Genomic DNA, 22,009 nt, shown 5'->3' on the forward strand with positions numbered 1-22,009 from the left:
GGTATGGCTGCCATGTAAAAACTTATACCCAAAGAAGTGTCGCACTGCGGCATGCCTTTCGAACTCGGCTATAAAAAGGAGGCCCCTTATCATAAAGCTTAAACTTGAATCGGACGGCACTCATTGTGAGAAGTTTGCCCCTGTTCCTTAATGGCATGTTCATGGGCAAATTTGCATTTAGAATGGAAATCGTTCCATTGAGGAAACGTGATGCGTCAAATTGACCCACCTTCGTCTTCCTCGTAAACAGGCAGATTTCAGTCTTCTCTGAGTTAACATTGAGATCCCTGGGTATAGCACAGTCATATGCAATATGCAAGACCCTTTCGATCCTAATGCAAAGCTGGTTTAGATGCTTACTCCTAAGAAGTATTATAACATCGTCTGCTTAGCAGTAGGAATCCCTCCTCATGCATCGTCCGTAATAGGTTATTTATGGTGGTCATCCAAAGAAGCGGCAATAAAATGCCCCCCTTCCTCCCTTATATTTATGTCATTGGATCCACAATTTATCCACCAGTTTCTTAGCATATGGTTTATTCAGTCTCTAAGGACCCGGTACTGTTCTAAGGATTGGATCAATGTGTCGGTCCGCTCATTGTTAAAAGCCCCCTCGATGACAATGCATACCACCAGTGTGTACGTTTTGGCATCGAAGGATTCTTTTATTTTATGCACAATCGTCGTGCAGGGCAGTCTCCACCGACCTTCCCTTAACATAGGCATGCTGTTTGTATTTTAGCAGTTCGCTGGATATTCTACTCTTTATCATGGTATCCACAATACGTTCCTTGGTTTTGAGTAGAAAGGATGTAAGGTTTGTAGGCCTGCAAGCCTTTGGTGTCGCATAACTTGCCTTGCCGGGTTTGGATATAAACACCACCCTTGCCTCCTGCCAGGCATTCGGATTATATGCAAGTCATAACTAGGCACGCTGTGAAAAAAGTGACCACATGAGGCGCCAGATAGTCAGCCTTCTTTTGTAGTAACTCTGGAAATATTCCATCATGTCCGGGTGACTTAGACGGTTTGAATCTCCTCAAGGCTTCCTTCACCACAAACCCCGTTATGATAAACCTACGATCAACCTCATTATTCCAAGATTCCAGTGTCTCCGTGAGTCCCGTCATATCCTGTGGAAAATGCGTCTACATCAAAATCCTCAACAAGTCCTCCGTTGTTTCTGCTCTCACTCCCATGTCGTCTGCTAACATTTTAGATTGGACATGGGTTTTTAAGAGAAACTTTTTTATCTTGGCGGCGTCCTTAACGCTTTCAACCTGGTCACAGAAAAGCTTCCACGTTTAGCTGCTCTGGTAATCTTATTGTCTTCTTTAAGCCGGGTTTTTAAGAGAAACTTTTTCATCTTGGCGGCGCCACTAACGCTATCGACCTGGTCACAGAAAAGCTTTTAGGAGACACGTTTTGCTGCTCTGGTAATCTTATTGTCTTCTTTAAGCCGTGTAAAATACACATCCCAATATATTGGGTTGCCCAAAAAGTAATTGCGGATTTTTCATATTGCCGGCGTTGACAAATTTTTTCACAGCTTGTGACTCTGTAATTGCGTTCTTTCTTCGTCAGTTATCAGCTGTTACTTTTAGCTTGCTTTAGAAAAAAAGTGTAAAAAAAGTATATTTGATTAAAGTTCATTCTAAGTTTTATTAAAAATGCATTTACTTTCTTTTAAAAAATCCGCAATTACTTTTTGGGCAACCCAATATATTGGGATGTGTATTTTACACGGCTTAAAGAAGACAATAAGATTACCAGAGCGGCAAAACAACATGCTCTGTTAAAAAGTCTGAGAACCTCTTGCAAATCTCCTCGGTCATCCAGGGTTTTTCTAGGGCTGATTTCCTTTTTCGAAGAGGACAACTATTCACTAGTCGTAATCCTGTTGACATGACTAGTCGTAATCCTGTTGACATGATTTCCTTTCTCGAAGAGGACAACTATCCACTAGTCGCAATCCTGTTGACATTTTCCTCAATGTCTTCTATGCTTGAACAATCTTCTTTAAATTATCTTGTCCAAGTCTTTTTCTGAGTAGTCTTCCGAATTTTGACCAGTTAACTTTCAACTAATTAGGGAAGCTTAATGGGATACGGCGCTGTCCATGTAATTCCAAACCTAATGTAGCAATGGTCAGAGAAGAAATGCTCCATATAGACCCTCCAATCCTGAACCTCATCGATTGGATTTTCTAAACATATTACGCTACAGGCCACCAGAACGCAGTGGTTAGCATGCCCGCCTATGACACTGAACGCCTGGGTTCGATTCCTGGCGAGACCATCAGGAAAATATGTTCAGCGGTGGTTTTCCCCACCTAATGCTGGCAACATTTAGGAGGTACTATGCCATGTAAAAACTTCTCTCTAAAGAGGAGTCGCACTGCGCCCACCGTTCGGACTCGGCTATAAAAAGGAGGTCCCTTATCATTGATCTTAAACTAGAATGGGACGGCACGTTCTGTTCCTTTGTGTAATGTTCATGGGCAAAATTTGCAAAAATTTGCATTGTCACATCTAAAACCTCATCTCCAATCCTATTAACAAAGGTAGCAGTGTTACCAATATTAAATGTTATTAGGTCTTTAGTATTCAAGAATCTCAAAATTAAGTCCATAGAAAAATTTTGATTGAAATTTTTGTCTTAAGAGAATTTAGAAATATTCTATTTTTAGAGAAAATGTTGTCCCACATCTATCTCTTTCTTTGGCATTTTTTTTTGATCTTCAGGTACCATGGTTGGTATACTTAATAAAAAAATTGTAAAAATTACTCATACAACCCACCTACCATAATCTTTATTACTAATACGAACCCTTGCACTACACCAACCATTGCATGAGTAATTAAAATATATATTTTTAATATATTCCCTAATAGTTTACCGATAAATTCAAATTGTTTAAAATATCTAAAAACTTAAGTCTTTAATACAAAGAAAATTACAAGAAATTACTGGCCTAGGTTTTTCCACATTAGTCATTTAATAACCAACTCTATCGAATCATTAAACTTTCCCTTTACTCAGAACCCAAAAACACAACGACAATCAAAGTCGCACACCAAAGACAAAAATCAATTCATGTGTCTTTCAGGCTCCTTAAAATCTTATATTTTCCTTATCATTGTCGTTGTATATGTCCCGCCACTTCACCTTCAAACCTAAAGGTTTGAATTGAGTTGATATTTTGTTTATGCCATAAACCATGTTCGTCATTACCACGAGACCCAATTGCGGGAATTATTTTATATTTCGCCTCGTTTACTTCAATGCAAATCGATCAAACGTCAATAAACTAATTAGAGACATAATCATGGTAAATAATCAATCTTTGGAAATAAAATACCAAAATGTTATCACAATGATATTTTAGTATAGACCATACCCAATGGCTGCTATCGCAAGCGCTATTTTCTTTTTTACTTTTTACTTAACTTCAAAAGTGCTAGGGCATTTTCTTTAAAAATAAAATGACTGCTTTCAGTTAAACCGTCCGGTAGCAAAAAACAAAAAATGTCATGTTGTCATTTCAGTTCTGATAATTTTTTCAAATAAATTGATGGCATTTCATTTCTTTAGAGGGGAGGAAGGTGAAAAAAGAAAACAAATAAAGAATACAAGTATTTTATTTGTATACAAAGTAGTGGCACCTTAATTAAGTTGGAACAAGAAAATAGGTTACTTTTGAAGATAAAAAAAAAGACAACAGATGATAACAAGGAAAAGGTTTAAGACTCTTATAAAGAATTATTGTTAGAGGGAATGGGGGATATTTAAAACACCTTAAAGGTGGGCTTTGGTATGACAGCTATATCAGGTTATGGGCCAACTAAACCCATATTTGACATAGCTGTTGGAAGTCATAACAAAACACTTCTTGCAAAATTTCACCCAAATCGGATAAGAATTGCGCCCTCTAGTGGTGGAGGAAGTCAAGACCCCAGTAAGATTTATATGGCAGCTATATCGGGTTATGCACCGATTTGAATCATACTAAGCACAGTTGTTGGAAGTTATAACAAAACACCTCATGCAAAAGTTCGTCCAAATCGGATAAGAATTGCGCCCCATAGAGGATGAGGAAATCAAGACCTCAGATAGGTCTATATGCCAGCTATATCAGGATATGGATCGATTTGGATCATAGTGAGCATAGTTGTCGGAAATCATAACAAAACACCTCATGCAATATTTCAGCCAAATCGGATAAGAATTGCGCCCTCTAGTGGCGGAGGAAAACAAGACCTCAGATAGGTTTATATGACAGCTATATCAAAACATGGACCGATATAGCCCATTTACAATCCCAACCGACCTACACTAATAAGAAGGATTCATGCAGAATTTCAAGCGGCTAGCTTTACTCCTTCGAAAGATAGCATGTTTGTTGGAAGTCATAACAAAACACCTCATGCAAAATTTCAGCCAAATCGAATAGGAATGGCGCCCTCTAGAGGCTGAGAAAGTCAAGATCCAAGTTCGGTTTATGTGGCAGCTATATCAGGTTATCGATCGATTTGAACCATACTAAGCACAGTTGTTGGAAGTCATAACAAAACACCTCATGCAAAATTTCAGCCAAATCGGATAAGAATTGCGTCCTCTAGAGGCTGAGGAAGTCAAGACCCCAGATAGGTTTATATGACAGCTATATCAGGTTATGGATCGATTCGGTCCATACTTGGCACAGTTGTTGAAATTCATAACAAAACACATCATCCAAAATTTCAGCCAAATCGAATGGGATAGCGCCCTCTAGAGGCTGAGGAAGTTAAGACCCAAGACAGCTATATCCGCTTATGGATCGATTTGGACCATACTTAGCATAGTTATTGGAAGTCATAACAAAACATCTCATGCAAAATTTCAGCAAACTCGGATACGAATTGTGCCCTCTAGAATCTCAAGAAGTCAAGATCCAAGATCGGTTTATAAGGCAGATATATCAAAACATGGACCACTATATCCCATTTACAATCCCAACAGACCTACACTAATAGGAATAGGGCTTAACTCCTTCGAAAGTTAGCGTGCTTTCGACAGACAGACGAACGGACGGACATGGCTAGATCGACTTAAAATGATATGACGATCAAGAATATATATACTTTATGGGGTCTCAGAGAAATATTTCGAGGAGTTACAAACAAAATGACGAAATTAGTATACCCCCATCCTATGGCGGAGGGTATAAAAATAAAGCCTTCATAACCATCATGCATTATTACACTATTAAGTTGTTATAACTGAACCTTAAATTTTCTTTCTGGTACCAACCTTAAAAATATCGGAATTCGATGCCGGAACACTCTACTTTAAACTCGACTATAAAAAATAAGATCCTTCAAAATTAAGCTAAACATAATCATGCAACATTCGTCGTAATGGTAATAGTTTTCCTTTCTTTCAATCAAATATAACATATATACGTATGTTGGCAATACCATCAAACAAGCCACCTGCACTTTCCTACCCTCAATATAAATAGTACCTGTATATGTTGAAGCTTTATTTCGTTTATGCTCATTTCGCTTTGCCAATATTAATTCCACAAACCGGCTTTGGCTTTGAGATATCAATAGCTGATATTCAATAGAATGTTTGGCCAAACGTTGTGGCGTCTCTCAGTCTACTTTATTAACCTATTTTTTGGACTTGCCAACATGTGAATATTCTCACATTTGGAAATTCGAGTATTAAGTTATTCAATACCCCTAAAGTTGACAGCAGACCCAATGACATAGTTTTGGCGACAATGTGTCTAAAAATATATTCACATGGACTAATATGTTAGTCTTTAGTGTGATCAGATGTATTTCACAAAGATACAAAAACACCAATATTAAATTTCCCATGAAGGAACAGGGGATATTTGTCACATATCAATGAGTTTAATTCAATTAAAGCTGAAGCTCAATGATAAGGACCCTCCTTTTTTTATGACGAGTCTGGACGGCATCCCGGTTAGCGACACCACTCGGTAGAGAAGTTTTAATACGGCAGTGTACCTCACCAATGTAGCCAGCAATTTGAGTACCATTTTCTGCTAAAAATAAGTGCTGATGAAGTTTGGCATTACAAGGATGGATATATCAATGATATTTTGATCGAAACTCAAGCTTAATTGATGCGATGCTCATCTTTAAAATCATTGGAAATTTTCCGAAAAAAATTGAATTTTGATAATTAAAAAAAAAAAATACAAATGAGAACGAAATCGTTGGAAAACCCCAAATTTCTAACAACATTAAATTTTGCTTATTATAATTTATGAAATACAAGTGACAACTAAGTCTGCCTAATAAACCACATTAAAAAAAAAAAAATTAAATAGAAACAAAATTTCATTTAAAAAAATATTTTTAAGGAAATTTTCAAAATAATAATGTAAAATTGAATGTTAATCAAAAATAGCATTAAAAGTCCTGAAACTTTCTTTAAAGTCAAGCATATACCAAATTTTCATATTGTATGGTATAGAAATTCGGTATACTTTTGTTTATTTTTCTTTCGAGTTAAACTCATTAATTGAAAGTTATTTTTAATGGAAAAAGGAAGCCAGAGGACATCAAACACCAACTATAGTATTTTGTGTTTCGACCCTTGGCAGAGGTCTCATCAGATACCTTTTGGTGTGAAAATCTGATGACAATGTGGCAAGGGCCCCAATGATCGGATATACAGGCAGCTTGGCAACAACACATCTGCCTTATTATTATAGAAGGTTTTAGCTTTTCTACGTTTCTAAAAAAAAGAAGCATTTAGGTCCGATGCTACTACAGCTGGATATTATGAAAATATGGTATGAAAAAATAAAATTGGACAAAACCTTAAAAAACACAAATTTGTCCTAATTTTTTTAATTCCCTATTCCTCACTAAAACATAAAATTTTAAAAATCACAAATTTGAAAAAAAAATTCTATTATTATGAAATTTCGACTAAATTTTCCTTGTAAATCGAAATTTCACGAAATTAAAAAAAAAAAATAATTTTTTTGGTTTTTTATCTAATTTTTTACAGTTTGCAATGTGCGTCCAAGATTATGTCAATATATGCGAGTTAATGTATATTCCATCTTCGGACTAATTTCGTAGTGAAGATAAAAAGAAGATCAGAGTTAGTGAAATATTTTTTACACCGCTTAAGAAAGCCCATTGGTTTAGTTTTATAAATAGCACTCATATACCTATATTCATTGACCTATTTACATTTAAACAAATAAAAGCATGCTAAGTTCGGCCGAGTGGAATCTTGGGAACCCACCCACATGGATTCTACTAAAAATTTATACAAAATAAATTTAGTTGAAGGGTATAATTTTATACTATTGGGTTGCCCAAAAAGAAATTGCGGATTTTTTAAAAGAAAGTAAATGCATTTTTAATAAAACTTAGAATGAACTTTAATCAAATATACTTTTTTTACACTTTTTTTCTAAAGCAAGCTACAGAGTCACAAGCTGTGAAAAAATTTGTCAACACCGACTATATGAAAAATCCGCAATTACTTTTTGGGCAACCCAATACATCACTTCAACTATTTTTCTTTATCTATACTAGAGATGTGCACGTGAGTCGTGATTATTCGTGTCACGCATGAGTCACGTGAGTCGTGAGTGAGATCCAAATCTAATCACGAAATCGTGAGTGAACGTGATTGAATGAAAATGTGTGAGTAAAATTGTTTCGTGAGCTTACGTGAACGTGAGTCGATCACGCACGTGCACATTTCTAATTTATATTACCTACATCAAGCGAAGATGGAATATTACTCGCATGTAAGGGGTGCTCCGAACTCATCCTTGGAGCTAATCGACTGTATCCAGAGGAGGGCGATGGAGTTGATGGGAGACAGTACGGTATCCAACTCTTTTGTTCCCTTAAACACCATCGGAATGTGGGATGCGTGGCACTGTTCTATCGTTACTTGCATGGCGTGTGTTCCACCGCTTCCTCCTTCTTATTCCTGACATAAGGTTGATCGTCAGCAACGAAAGACTGTCTCAGAATTCGCACCCATTTGTGATAGATGGGCAGCTGAGCAGACAATGCACTACAGAGATAATTCCTTTTTCGCTCGTACTCTTCGTAGGTGGAATCGACTTCCGGCTAATGTCTTTCCCACCAACTACTACATCCATAGATTTAAGACGAAGGCCAATAAATACTACTCACTCTTTTCCCCCCTGCATTTCCCAACTTTCCATCCGCCAACACAATACATCAACATTTAAAGGGGACACCCCTGTGTATTGGAATATAAAAAAAAATCGGCTTAAAATGTACAAAAATTTTTCACATCTAACCTGCAAAAATTTTTCACATCTAACCTGCCACAATTTTTCACATCTAAATTTGGTATATAAAGCACTTTTTTAAACTCCGTACACCCAACCAAGCTAATTACGGCACAGATAGGTCCATAAATTGATATAGCCTCAACGTAATCCAATAACCCAAACTGGCATATTGAGCAAAATTTTAATCAAATTTTTATTCGATTCAAATTTTTATCCGATTAAACTGCAAATTTGGTACATGGTGTAATTCATGACCTCAGCCACAAAACAAAACCGTCATGATAGGTCCATTAGCAAGATTTATTAAGGATGTAAATTACATTACTGTTAAAGTTCGTGGTAGGGGGTACCCATGACTCACACCTGCCATATACAAGCCTTTTATTTCATTTTTATTTATTTTCCTATTCGTTTTGTTCTCATTTTCTTCTTATATTTTGATTTTAAATCATCTTTAATCCAATTCAATTTTACTATAAGAATGTATGTACATATATCAGATCAATAATATTTCACAATTTTGTTTGTTGTCTCCTTATACGAGTACACACAGCTGTTTTTGCAATCCACATTCTTTGCTGTTTTATTTGTTTACACTTTTTTCCCTCTATGATCTCTCTTCTGTGGGTTTGATACCCTCCCTCGCCAACTGCAACAACATTCAACGAGTCACTCACTAACCAACCTTCTGGCAATTGGTTGTTGTTTACGCTAATTCTTCTTGTTGTGATTAATCCAAAGGTTGGTTGTTGCTTTTGTTGTTCGACTATTCTAATGGTAGGGTGTTAATTTTGCAAATTACCTGGGCTAAATTGGAAACATTGGCACTTTGTTGTTATGTCATTGGTGCTGGCCCCCATAAACATGGGGAGTTCAAAGAATTTTTCATACTCTGGATCGACATAGACACTGCTGCGGCGACTGCTTAAATGTTCCATATCCTTGAGAATGAGCATTTTGCCCACCATTTTGTCAAGATCGTTTCTCTCCTTCATAGTTCAGGCTGAATTTCGTACGAGTAACAAGAAGATAGGGAAATTTCTTGGGTTTAAAAAAAAATTCTTTTCTTTCGTTTTTTTTCCCTCTTTTATTTTGGTTTTTCCTCACAGCCAAACAATAACAACCGTTTTGAGTTGAGATTTGTTGTTGTTGTTTCAATAAGTATAGCTTAAATATTTATTGATTATGATTTAATATTTTTTTTTTCCTTTTTGTTAGTTACGTTTTATTGGACTCGAGTATTTGTTAAGAATAAAAGCTCTTTTTTCACTTTACATAATTTTTTTTCACAATTTCTATCGCTTTAAAGTTGTAGCAGGGGCGATTAAAGCAATTGTAAAGTAAATACTTGTTGTAACTGATTTTATTTCTTTTTGCACATTTTGTCACAATTTGTATTTATTTTTCTGGCTACCGAAACATATGTAAAATTATAAAATTTCCTTTAGATTATTAAGATTTCACGATTTTCCAAAGACAACTTCTTGTTTTTTCCCCACTTGTTTTTTTTTTCTTTTTCTTCTTCTTTGGTTAAATGAATATCACAGCCACCTCAAGAAAAAAAAAATAGACGACCACCGCCGCACATGCACAATTCTTGCTTTGATTTTTCTTTATCTATTTTCTTTCTTTTATATACCCTCTTTACTCATTAGCGATTTTTCTTTAATACCTTCGACAGACGCTTTTCTTGAAAAGTTGTGGGGAAATTTTCTTTACTCACTCCGATGATCAGTTGACGAGAACGAATGACGACTGAATGATTACAGCAAATATTGACCGGCATTTGTTGGGTACCAAAAATAAATACCCCTGCTTAGCAGTCTATAGGTGAAAAGAAAGCTTTTCATGGTGAGCATCTAAATGAGATTAATACTCTGTGAATACTGAGAGAGAGAGAGAGAGAGCGAGCCAACGAGCCCACTTTGGAGATTTCCCAAGTAATGATGGCAAGAGATTGGAAGTGAGAGCGTAAGAGACATAAACACACAAATACCCCTCAATAAAAAGTAATGTATACAAAGAATATAAATCCAACAACAGACGATTGTTGTTATATTAAGGGATCAGTGATGCCAATTGCTTTAAAAAGCAGCTACTCGAAGCACATTGGCAGCTAATAAAAAAAAATCACAAAATATAGTAACAAGTTATGAGTATTCGATTCGAGTAAAGTAATAATTGTCCATAGGATTTATTAATAAATCATCCGAGTTAATTTTTTGTGATTTACAGAAATCTCTGTTAGAAGATTTTTAGCAAGATTCTTTGGCAATCCAAAACGTTTGCAGGGTTAAGTAATCATGCTTTTGTCTAACAGCATATTATAGCATGTATTGCATTTGCATCACGGTATCACAAAAAACGCACTTTATTCTGTTTGATTTCTAGACTCTTTTAGTTGACATTAACAGGGAAATTAGTTAGTTGCAGGGGCATTTCGCTTCTAAACATCATACATCAGCGAAAGATCCCATCCGCCTTCACCTTGCCTTGGTTCGAGTAAAGTTCTTAATTCTTTAACCAAATCAAGGTGGAGGCGGATGGGATCTTTGGCTGTTGTATGAAAAACTCTGACCCCTTGCTGATCTCTTCGGTTTATCTGTACCAATGAGGAGACGAAACTGTTTAATGAGGCAGTGCGAAACCCCCAGGATACGGCCGATCTTGGGTTGCAGTGACAATGCGCAACACTCACAATGGGGAAGTATGGACATCAACAAGAGATGGGAGTCGATTGCCAGGCCTGTTCGGGTTTTCGAATTCGCAAAACAAAAAAAAATGTTCTGCCTATATTTTTTTAGGCCTTCTTCTTTTATAACGTGTTTTTGGACAAACAAAACGTGTCTGGCTAGGGTTAGGTAAGAGTGACAGTCCTTTACAGACTCACTTAGGCCTCTGGTGGGAATCGAACCCACGACATCCGCACTGGCAATCCGAGCACGCTATCAACTTGTCTACCGGGCTAATGTGAATTTTGAACTCCGACCTGAGTGTTTATAATATTGTTAATGTTCTGATTTCCAGATTTTTAATAGGTCAGAGATGATAGACATAACTTTGACGAATCTCGATGACTCTATTTTAAGGTATTGGAGAGTGTCTGAGAAGGACACATAGATATATCTTTTTCGGATCCTAGATTTATCTTCTTCGATCTGATGTTGTCTCTGGGCTAGGTCTCAACAATACAGGAAGTCCAGAAAAACCAACTGAAACCGCGAAGAGCGTTGGAACAAAGCTTAGGACGATAAACACCTCGCTTACTGAGAGAAAGAAGCTTGAATTGTAACCATGTTGAGTAGTTATGGGAAGAATTGTTCTCTGACAAAACCGAGTAAGAGATCGCAAACTGTTTGGAGAAACGAAACTTGAGGTGACTTAAACAGACTACGAGGACTGCGTGTGGACTGAGACCTGTACAGGGAGTCCTCAAACAAGTAAAAGAGTGAAATGAAATCGTCCAAGAATGGTCATCGGTCTTTTTTTTGCGAATCGATAGAGGGAGTGCATGAGTTCTCCAGTAATCCGCAGATTGCTATCCAAGGATTCGAAAACTAACTGTAAGAGATCACGAATCCTGGACGCAATCTTGCTCTGAGACTCTCGAGCTACTAGCTGCTACGCACTTTCCTGAGTGCTCGGACATGGCCGGTGCGTCATTTAACCCAAATGGTATCAATGTGTCTCTGGCACAACATAGTCGATTCCTGATTCACTGTCCGAGGTTGAGCTCATGATAACGGAGGAGAAGATAGTTTGGGCGTTGAATTCGTTTAAACTCTATAAGTTGCTATGCTGCAAAGGGCAGTACCGATTGTCATACGATTACTGGAGATGATTTTTAGGAGTTGCGTTTTGCTGGGCTACGTATCGACTGGGTGCCGGGAGATTAGGTTGGTTTAGAGTGCCCTTTATGATGAGTTTCGCTTCAACGGGGGGAATTTTGTAATAGGCGCTATCACTTTGGCGACCTTCTTGGACATAGTAGGGGCTATTAATAACGTGAAGTTGAGGTCCATACATGGCGCTCAGGTGAGCATGGAGGCCCCTTCTATTTTGGAAAATTAGGTTGGTATGATAATGAAAGACCGGATTATCAACGCATCACTGGCAGAAGGCTCAATGAGGAAGATTGTCATAAGAGGAACTTCGCAAGGAGTTTTATCTCATCTATCGTGGCTTTTGGTGATCAATACGATTCTGAGGTCTTTCGAGAGGGAGAGAGTGAAGATCGCTGCCTACGCAGACGACATCGTGATCATGGTAGGTGGCCGTTTTCTCTACTATTACGGACGTCTTTCAGGGAGTTTTGAGAAAGCTGTCCGCATAGGCGGGGGCCAACGGGCTTAACATAAATCCCAGAAAGACTGAACTGGTCCTTTTTACCAGGAGAAGGAAGCTAAGATGGGGTAGAGCTACCGCTCTCTCCGAAGACCAAGTACTTGGGAGTGATTATTGTCTAGAAACTAAGTTGGAGAAGAAACATCGAAAAAAGAATCAAAAAGGGACGGAATGAGCACTACTACAGTCTCAACTTGACAGGAAGGAGTAGGGGGCTGAGTCTGAGGACGGTGCACTGGATGTTTACGGCGGTCGGTCGGCCAATTCTAACCTATGTCTGGTGCGGCATAAAGCTCTGGATAACTGTGCTCTTTGCAGGATGATAGAAAAGGTACACGATACCGCGGCAGTGCTAATATCTAGGGCAAGTTCTGGGTCTTATGCTTTAGCACCTGACTAGCTCAGTCTCAGTGGTGGTCCTCTTATTAGAGCCATTCTTCTGCTACGCGGGGAAATGGGGTTGCCGCGATATATAAATTATAAGAGGCGCGATTGATTATATACCAGGGAAGTTCTTCCTTGTTAATGGGTTGAAATTCGTTTTCCCGAAAAGGTATTTCTTGGTTAGGGGCACCCCGCCCTTCCCGGGACCCTCTGTATATATATTAATCCGAATCGCTTAATCCTTGTGTATTGCTTGAAATGAAATTTCTACTTTTTAGATAGAGATATGCTACAAGGTGAAGCTACCGTAGCTTAGAAGTTAGCATGTCCGCCTTTGATGCTGATCGCCTGGGTTAAAATTCCGGCCAGAACAATAAAAAAAACATTAAAAAACTTGCCGGCAACATTTGTTAGGTACTATGACATTGAAAAACATCTCAATAATGAGGTTCGCACAGCGGCACGCAGTTTTTGACGGACAGTAGAACAATAGTCAAGGTAAAAAATCAAATCGTGCAAAATTGAATGGATTCTGAAATTTACATGACTTCCAAATATTTTTGTCATTCAAGTCAATACTTATACAGCTCCCCTGTACATCTTTCCTTTAATACATATAAATATTTTAGATTACAACATTGACAACATTGTTTATGACTGCCTAATGGAAAATGCAGTGCACGTGATTTGCATAAATTCCCCACAAAATCGTGAGAGAATGAGAAATACCCATACACACATAAACATTCAAACTACAAAAAGCGAATGAGAGCAAAAAGGCCAAGAAAAACCATTCGATCAGATAGTTGAGTTAGCTTGACAAACAGCTGATTTCTCAATCATCCTCATCATAAACAACGTCGCACAGTAGCCATTGTTATCATTGACGTTGATGTTGACGCTAACGTCAGCGTCGCCGTCAATTTGCAGTTGTAACGGCCATAGAGCAATAACATTTGTTTATATTCGAAGGCTTTTCTGATAGCTATGTGAGTGTGTGTTGTTTATACATGCAAATTAGTTGATATTTAACAACAATAATTGCATAGCTGAAGAAATTTTCTATAGAAAAGCCAAGCATAGACATTGTGAGAAAATAAAAATGCTAACCTTTGGGCTATAGTAAATATTGGAAGTTGGAAACGAAATGGCAATGTATGAAACAAATGAATGAAGCTTCTAAGGGATCAAAAAGTCACAAAGTGGGACTGTTTAGGGGCTAGAAATATTTATAGAACTATAGGAGCTGTACTAAGCGTGAGTGTTCAATACCATAGGTATAGTCTACATACCAATTTCATGCAAATCAAGATATATTCAAGGCTTCTATGAGCTCCAATCAAGTCAAACCGACGATCTCTTATAAAGGAGCTATAACTTAATATTGACCGATATGGTCCAATGACCTGCATCTTAATGATTTTTTGCAAGTGGATAATTTCGTTTGAACGCCATTGTTATTTCAACAGTGGGACAATCGGATGGACTTAATTAGTTCGACTTAAAATATCAACACGATCAAGAATATTTATGAGATCGCAAAACGATATTTTGAAGACTTGCCAACGAAATGACGTGATAAGTGTCTTATTGTAGTGTATATAAAAAACCGTATACGAGAAGTGAAAACCAATGTTGGGAACTTTGCTAACTTTATTAATAAAAATATGAAAAGATATATTATTTCAAAAAGTTTAAGAATTCGATTGACATAAAATTTTCGAAAACATTTTATTTTTACTTTAGTTATTTTTTCAACAAGGTGGATTTGAGCTTAATGACCGTGAGAATTACATTAAGCGACAAGATTTGATTATTGAAAAGTTACTGAAAATAAATTGCCTGCTTTCGTTTCGAAAGGTGGCAAACTTTCTTGTCCACTACCATCGCTTTGCTCATATCCACATGATTATTAAGACTCCCAGCAATGTATCTCCTTTTTGTGATACTTATTCAACATCCTTTGTAATTGGCATATGTGATGCTGAAAGACCACAGAGACAACATCCCTGCTTACCTGCAGGTCAATATATCATTCATGAAACTTTTTCAAATCTGTCTCTAACAACATTATTCTCTATTTTCTGGCAGTTGCAATTTTATGCGAGATTCATATTCTACTGCTAAATACCTTTCATTTGATACCCATATAGTCCCAGTCGATAAATGTGCCGGTTTGGGTGGGGCGTTCCCCGCGATTGTCTGACCCAATTTTCTTAAGAGATTGGTGTTTTTATAACACATATGAAGATTGTCAACAAAATATCGCTTAAATCGGTGAACTAATCTCCGAGATCCGATTTGTTCTGAATATTAAGGTAAGTGGAGGGTCCCGTTCTCCCTTCAGATATACAAAAAATTAAGTGCTCTATTTACACCGTGGGGCTCAACTCTACATTGCGTGAAAATTTCAAATCGGCTAAGCCGTTTTTTAGTCTATACGAAGCATACAAACAATTAACCGTAACAAGATTTCGTCTAAATTAGATTTTCACACCAAATTTCATAGACCTTTCATATGAACGCCAATATAGTATCGGTATGCCCTTTTCGGGATATTTTTGTGGGTAATTTTGCCCTATTGACCTCAAAATATCACACTTGACTCGTGCTGTTTTCTGAAAAACCTTTATTTTGAGACCCATCGTACAATCTGATTGACCTGTTTGGGCCTTTTTGTGGTGTTGCGGCCCCAGATGATTGATATTGAACAATTATATCAGGTTTCTCTCTACACTTGAGTGCCATATTGTCCCAATGGGCCCACATGTCAATTGGGAGAAATTTTTAGGGGTTTGGACGGTCCCCAGACTATTGGGGAAACATTTTTATAGCAGATTCGTACTCTACTTCCAAATACCTTTCATTTGATACCCATATGGTCACAATCGGTAAGCGTGCCCGTTTTGGTGGGGCCTTCCCCCCGGTTGCCTGACCCAATTTTTTTAGGTGATTGGTGTTTTTGTAAAAATGAATAAGTTTGCCAACAAAATATCGCTTAATCGGTGCACTAAACTCCGAGATCCGATGTATTCAGAATATAAGGTAAGGGGAGGGTCCGTTCACCCTTTGGATATCAAAAACCTAAGTACACTATGTTCACCGAGACGAGGAGGCCACCGTAGCGCAAACATTTGCATGTCTGCCAATGATGCTGAACATCTGAGTCCAAATCACGGCATGAACATCACAAAAATTTTCAGCAGTGGTTATCCCCTTACTAATGCTGGTTACATTTATGTGGTATCCTGACATGTTAAAACTTCTGCACCAAGTGATGTCGCTATGGGGCACCCCGTTTGGACTCGGCATAAAAAAGTAGGCCCCTTATCATTGAGCTTAAAGTTGAATCGGATAGTTTACCCCTGTTATTAAAGGGAATGTTCATGGGCAACCTTGCTTTGCTAAAACGAGACCGGCGATTCGGAACGTGCTCCCAGATCGTCAAATGAACAACCTGGCAGTAAATGCAAATCCCTTTCATGGCAACGCAATCATAGTTAAGGACATAGGAAGGGACTCGCACGTCGTATGATGAATCGAGTAGACTGTCGGAAAAACAACTAAAATGCTATGGTTCCAGGCCAGTGCAATAGGAATAGGCTATTAAGGGAAAGTAAGAAGGATATCAGTACGGTTATCGGGGTCTACATGTGGCACATAGTATTGCAGACGCACCTATTACAGAAGATAGTACGTCTAGCGAGGCTGAGTGCAAGTCATGTGGAGAGACAATCAGACTTTGGAGCATTTCCATAAAAAAGATTGCTACTGTAATTGCTATTTATAGAGTTTTAGCTCTCCCGATAAAGATGGGCTGGCTATTGAGCACTTCCTATGGCTATGTCCAGATTTTGCAAGGAAAAGCCCCCAAAGTTTGGGATCATTTATTAAACCGGAAAAGGCCGAAAAGCTCTAGAAGATGGCATAGGTCTGGGGTAGACCTAAAGTTTTGAACCTTAACACAGAGAATACTTAAATTTGGCTGTTTACGAGGAAGACGAAAGTGGGCGATTAGGGCCGCAAGGTTTCCTCAATAGAACGGTTGCGATGTCTGATAAGGCCAAGTACTTGAAAGTGATTTGCGATAGCAAACAGAAGTGGAAGTTTCACATCCAGGAGCATACTGAAAAGGCTCAAAGATGTTGGGCACTATGTAGACCGGGGACGTAGCAAGGTGGGGGGCTATCGGGTCTCAATCTGAGGCTCTGAAGAAGCGCTACTATACCAATACTAACACACTTATAACAAGGTAGTTTGGTGGACGGCGAAGGAGAAGAAGTGCAAAGTAAAGACATTTCAAAAGGTTCAGAGAATATGTTCACTCCTACTAGGGCAATGAAAACAGTTCTACATCATATAGCTTAAGTGTGAGGCTATGCGACTTAAGACGGTGGAAGAGTGGAAGATGGGTGCCGGTCATTACATGGAGAGTTAATCGAGGCGACGATTGAGACCTGGTTAGACTGGAAGAGGTTTCTGATCGGATACCTGAAACGACACTTGTTGTCCGGTACGAGACACTGTTTCCAGCGACACAGTCATAGATTGACCGAACTCTAGTATTGTCATCAGGTAGGTCATGCTACACGGATGAATTAAAGCGTGAAGACAGACCAGGTCGGAGCGTCTTCATTGACGATTCATAGACTGATTTCAGTTTTCAGCCACCTGACCAAAACAAAATCGCACAGGCGTAAAGCAGGGCGATCAAGAAATGCGTCGGGTGGTATAACGCGAGGAAGTCAAGTGTTATCTTTACGTATAGTAAGTCGGTCATTAGGGCTAGAACAACCAAGACGCTAACATCACAGATATTATTCGAGAGTAAGGAGACTAACGGCTTTTCTGAAGTTGGCATGATCCGCATGGTTTGGATGCTGAACCATATCGAAGTAAGGGGGAGAAAGTCAGCGAATGCCATTAATGAAAATGATGATTGATAGGCTTTCCAGGCAAGACTGCGGAGTGTAGCCCTCGACTCTAAGTATAAGTTGGATTATCGGAGTCGAGTCGGAGTACCGGCTCAATACTGCCACCCCGGCCTCAGAAACGCGACTCCGGTCGGCGACGCAGTCTGAGTTAATGAGTCGGCGAGGAGCTCGCATACAGCACTGTGGTGAAGTGAAACGGTCAGAGGTAAAACGAAAATTCTATGGGAATCCGCAACATGAGCCTACTACTAAGGGGAAGTAGCAAAGAGGATATTACGGCTTTCCCTATCAATACGAGACACATAGGCTTACGGGCACACTTATGCAGATTAGGTGCGGCAAGTGACAGCATGGGTAGGGCATGCCAGGAAGATGATGAGACGTTGAAATATTTCCTATGACAATGACAGCACTGTGGTGAAGTGAAACGGTCAGAGGCAAAACAAAAACTCTTTGGGGTCCGCATCATGAGCCTACTACTGAGGGGAAGTAGCAAAGAGATCATTACGGCTTTCCATATCAATACGGGACAAACAGGCCTACGGACACACTTATGCAGATTAGGTGCGGCAAGTGACAGCATGGGTAGGGCATACCAGGAAGATGATGAGACGTTGAAATATTTCCTATTTCAAACCGTTCAAAGCTTTGGAGGCCAATAGCAGCTAATATTTCCCTCAATCATTACACCAACCTCGTAGCCTATATGATAAGTATCATCATACGAGCATAGGCTCAAATGCAATAACAATCGCCCCACAAATACATTTTGTTTTTTTTTTTTTTAATAACGTTTAATGCTTTTTTTGCAAAAAAAAATGGCAACAATAAACAGCCAACGCAAATGAACGACAACGTACAAAAAAAAGCTTTAATTTGGTTAAAATGATTCAATTTGCCTTTATTTTGTTTGTTTGCATTCCTAATTTTGTTCACACCACAAAACGCGAAACAAAAAAATAATTTCGATGGTGAATAATGGATAAAAACAAAAGACAAACAAAACAACTACCAGACAACACAACATTAGAGAATCTAAGGAATAATTTATAGATTCTTTGGCCATATTGTCAGCAGCCACAACCAACAAGTGGCTGGTCATGTTTTTGGATGTTCAAAGACATTGTGGCCAATACGTATTTCAATACCCCCATAAAAGCTAATCAATCTAGGGGAAATTCATAAATTTAAAGTGAAAAATGTTGGCCATATGGCTAACAATTATTTTAATTTAAGTTAAACGCTAAGTATTTGCCAATAATTCCTTACAGGTTTTTCCACTTGAGTTTTGGGGGAAATTTCTAAAGAAAAATTGTTGATGACTCTTTGATGATACTTGGCAAAAAGACAACAACAAATGAATCAAGTGAAATGACAAAGAATTTCAATGGCCATGGTCAAGGAAAATCCAGTCATATTCTGGTATAAGATGATGTTCAAGTGCTTTGGCATAAAGAAATTCATAATTAAATGTGAAAAATCTGCAATAAATTTCATGAATTAGTCAGATATAAAGGATGACTAAACCCAAACTAAAATGAAAGGTTTTGCCTGCACAAAAATTAAATAAAATAAAATAAAATAAAATTAAATAATATAAAATAAAATAAAATAAAATAAAATAAAATAAAATAAAATAAAACAAAATAAAAATAAAATAAAATAAAATTAAATAAAAAAAATAAAATAAAATAAAGTAAAATAAAATAAAATAAAATAAAATAAAATAAAATAAAATAAAATAAAATAAAATAAAATAAAATAAAATAAAATAAAATAAAATAAAATAAAATAAAATAAAATAAAATAAAATAAAATAAAATAAAATAAAATAAAATAAAATAAAATAAAATAAAATAAAATAAAATAAAATAAAATAAAATAAAAAAAATAAAATAAAATAAAATAAAATAAAATAAAATAAAATAAAATAAAATAAAATGAAATAAAATAAAATAAAATAAAATAAAATAAAATAAAATAAAATAAAATAAAATAAAATAAAATAAAATAAAATAAAATAAAATAAAATAAAATAAAATAAAATAAAATAAAATAAAATAAAATAAAATAAAATAAAATAAAATAAAATAAAATAAAATAAAATAAAGTAAAATAAAATAAAATAAAATAAAATAAAATAAAATAAAATAAAATAAAATAAAATAAAATAAAATAAAATAAAATAAAATAAAATAAAAATAAAAATAAAAATAAAAATAAAAATAAAAATAAAATAAAATAAAAATAAAAATAAAATAAAAGAAAATAAAATAAAATAAAATAAAATAAAATAAAATAAAATAAAATAAAATAAAATAAAATAAAATAAAATAAAATAAAATAAAATAAAATAAAATAAAATAAAATAAAATAAAATAAAATGTATATGTATGTATATCGCTTGACTAACAGTATGACAATATAAATGCCTTTATCTGAATCTCACATGATCTCGATTGGCCTATGAAATCGCTCGAAGGGTTAAGGGTCATTTAAGTTTGGATGTTAGATGTACTCCATACTCGATTAAAAGACTTTATTTGAGCCCGATATTCTCATGATATCCGATTTTGGGGTGATTTCGGGAGTGAGGTGGTGCCCCAGACACTTGACCCTGGAAATATATCAGCACCGTGCTCTAATCTCAAATACCATTTATTTGAACCCCATATTGCCATTGCCCTCAAAATTGCATATCAAATTCGTTTTCTAGTCTCAAATACTTTTCAATTAAAGCTCTTATTTCAAAAGTCAAGAAATATGTCTGGTTTGAGGTATGGGCCCTAAAAACTATCAATATATAGCTTCGCTATCTTTAAGACTTAAATTATCATGGTGAGCAAATACGTCCTATCTGGGGGTTGTTATGAGGGTGGGACGTCCCCTAGACAGTTGGTCCCGAATTTTGATATCAGATTCGTGGTCTACTTCCAAATAACTTTAATTTGAGCCACATATGATTCACATAGACGCCAAACATGACCGGTTTGGGGGGTGTATTCGGCAATGGGGCGCCCACTCAGTGACTTGTCCCTGAAAATATATATCAGATTCGTGTTCTACTCTAAAATACCTCCTATTTGAGCCCCATATTGCAATGGTCAGCAAATACATCCTATTTGGGTGGTGTTATGGGGGTAGGGTGGCCTCAAAGACGCTTTTTCTGAATATTGATATCAGATTCGTGTTTTACTAACAAAGACCTTTCATTTGAGCCCCATATTGATATGGTCGCAAATTTTTCTTCTTTGGGGGTGTTTTTGAGAAGGGGCGGCCCCCCAAACACTTGGACCCACATTTGGATATCAGATTCGTATTCTACTCGCAAATACCTTTCATTTGAGTCCCATATTGCTATGGTCGGTAAATATGTCCGATTAAGGGGGGTTTTGGGGGGTTGGGGTGGTCCCCCATACACTTGGTCCGACAATTGGATATCAGATACGATTTCAAATCTTAAATACCTTTCGTTTGAGTCTCATAGTGTCGTGATTGGTCTTCATATATATTTGATAGGTTTTGGAGTGGGGCAGCCCCCCTAGGTACCTCATCCGAAATTTGGATACCAAATTTTTGTTTTCAGGTTACTCTATAAGAGAGCTAACAAAATTTCGCATCACCCATCCCCAAGATCTGGCGTTTCTGAAAATTAGAGTAAGGCGAAGGGTTCACCCCCTCTTCAGATATCAAAAACGGTAGTACCCTTTTTTCACCACGATCATTATGCACCATCTGTGAAAATTTCAAGAAAATCGGTTTAAATACATTTTTATATATAAGAAGATTAAAATATTGGCGCTGAATTTGCCCATTTTTTTGTTTTTGTTTAATTCCAATTCTCCTTAAATCGACCACACCGGGATTTCCTCCTTTTCATCTAATTGCTTTATTCGATATATTTTCGGCCTTTGTCAATTAATCTTTGTTAACCTTTGTCAACCATTAATCGTTTGTGGCTTTTCGAGAACTCATAGAAATCGTTGGCTTTGGCCTAAGTAATAAGTCACGAAGTTCTATTTTCACTCAA

At 36.9% G+C, this 22,009-nt stretch overlaps 1 protein-coding gene across 8 annotated transcripts in view; it reads right to left on the reverse strand.

Annotated features, from left to right (window-relative positions):
• Positions 1-22,009, reverse strand: part of LOC106096326 (GTPase-activating protein skywalker) — a 235,194-nt gene that overhangs the window by 72,760 nt on the left and 140,425 nt on the right. For 3 of the 8 annotated variants that reach the window (XM_013264021.2, XM_013264015.2, XM_013264019.2), the window contains exon 1: positions 9,120-9,361. The exons of the other annotated variants lie outside the window; for them this stretch is intronic. In XM_013264021.2, the coding sequence (XP_013119475.2) occupies positions 9,120-9,312 (193 nt within the window). In that variant the 5' untranslated portion in view covers positions 9,313-9,361. Of the gene's footprint in view, positions 1-9,119; positions 9,362-22,009 lie in introns of those variants that run through there. 8 annotated transcript variants of the gene reach the window in all.

The sequence above is a fragment of the Stomoxys calcitrans genome, chromosome 3 (genome assembly GCF_963082655.1).
Source record: "Stomoxys calcitrans chromosome 3, idStoCalc2.1, whole genome shotgun sequence".
Taxonomy (NCBI): Eukaryota; Metazoa; Arthropoda; class Insecta; order Diptera; family Muscidae; genus Stomoxys; species Stomoxys calcitrans.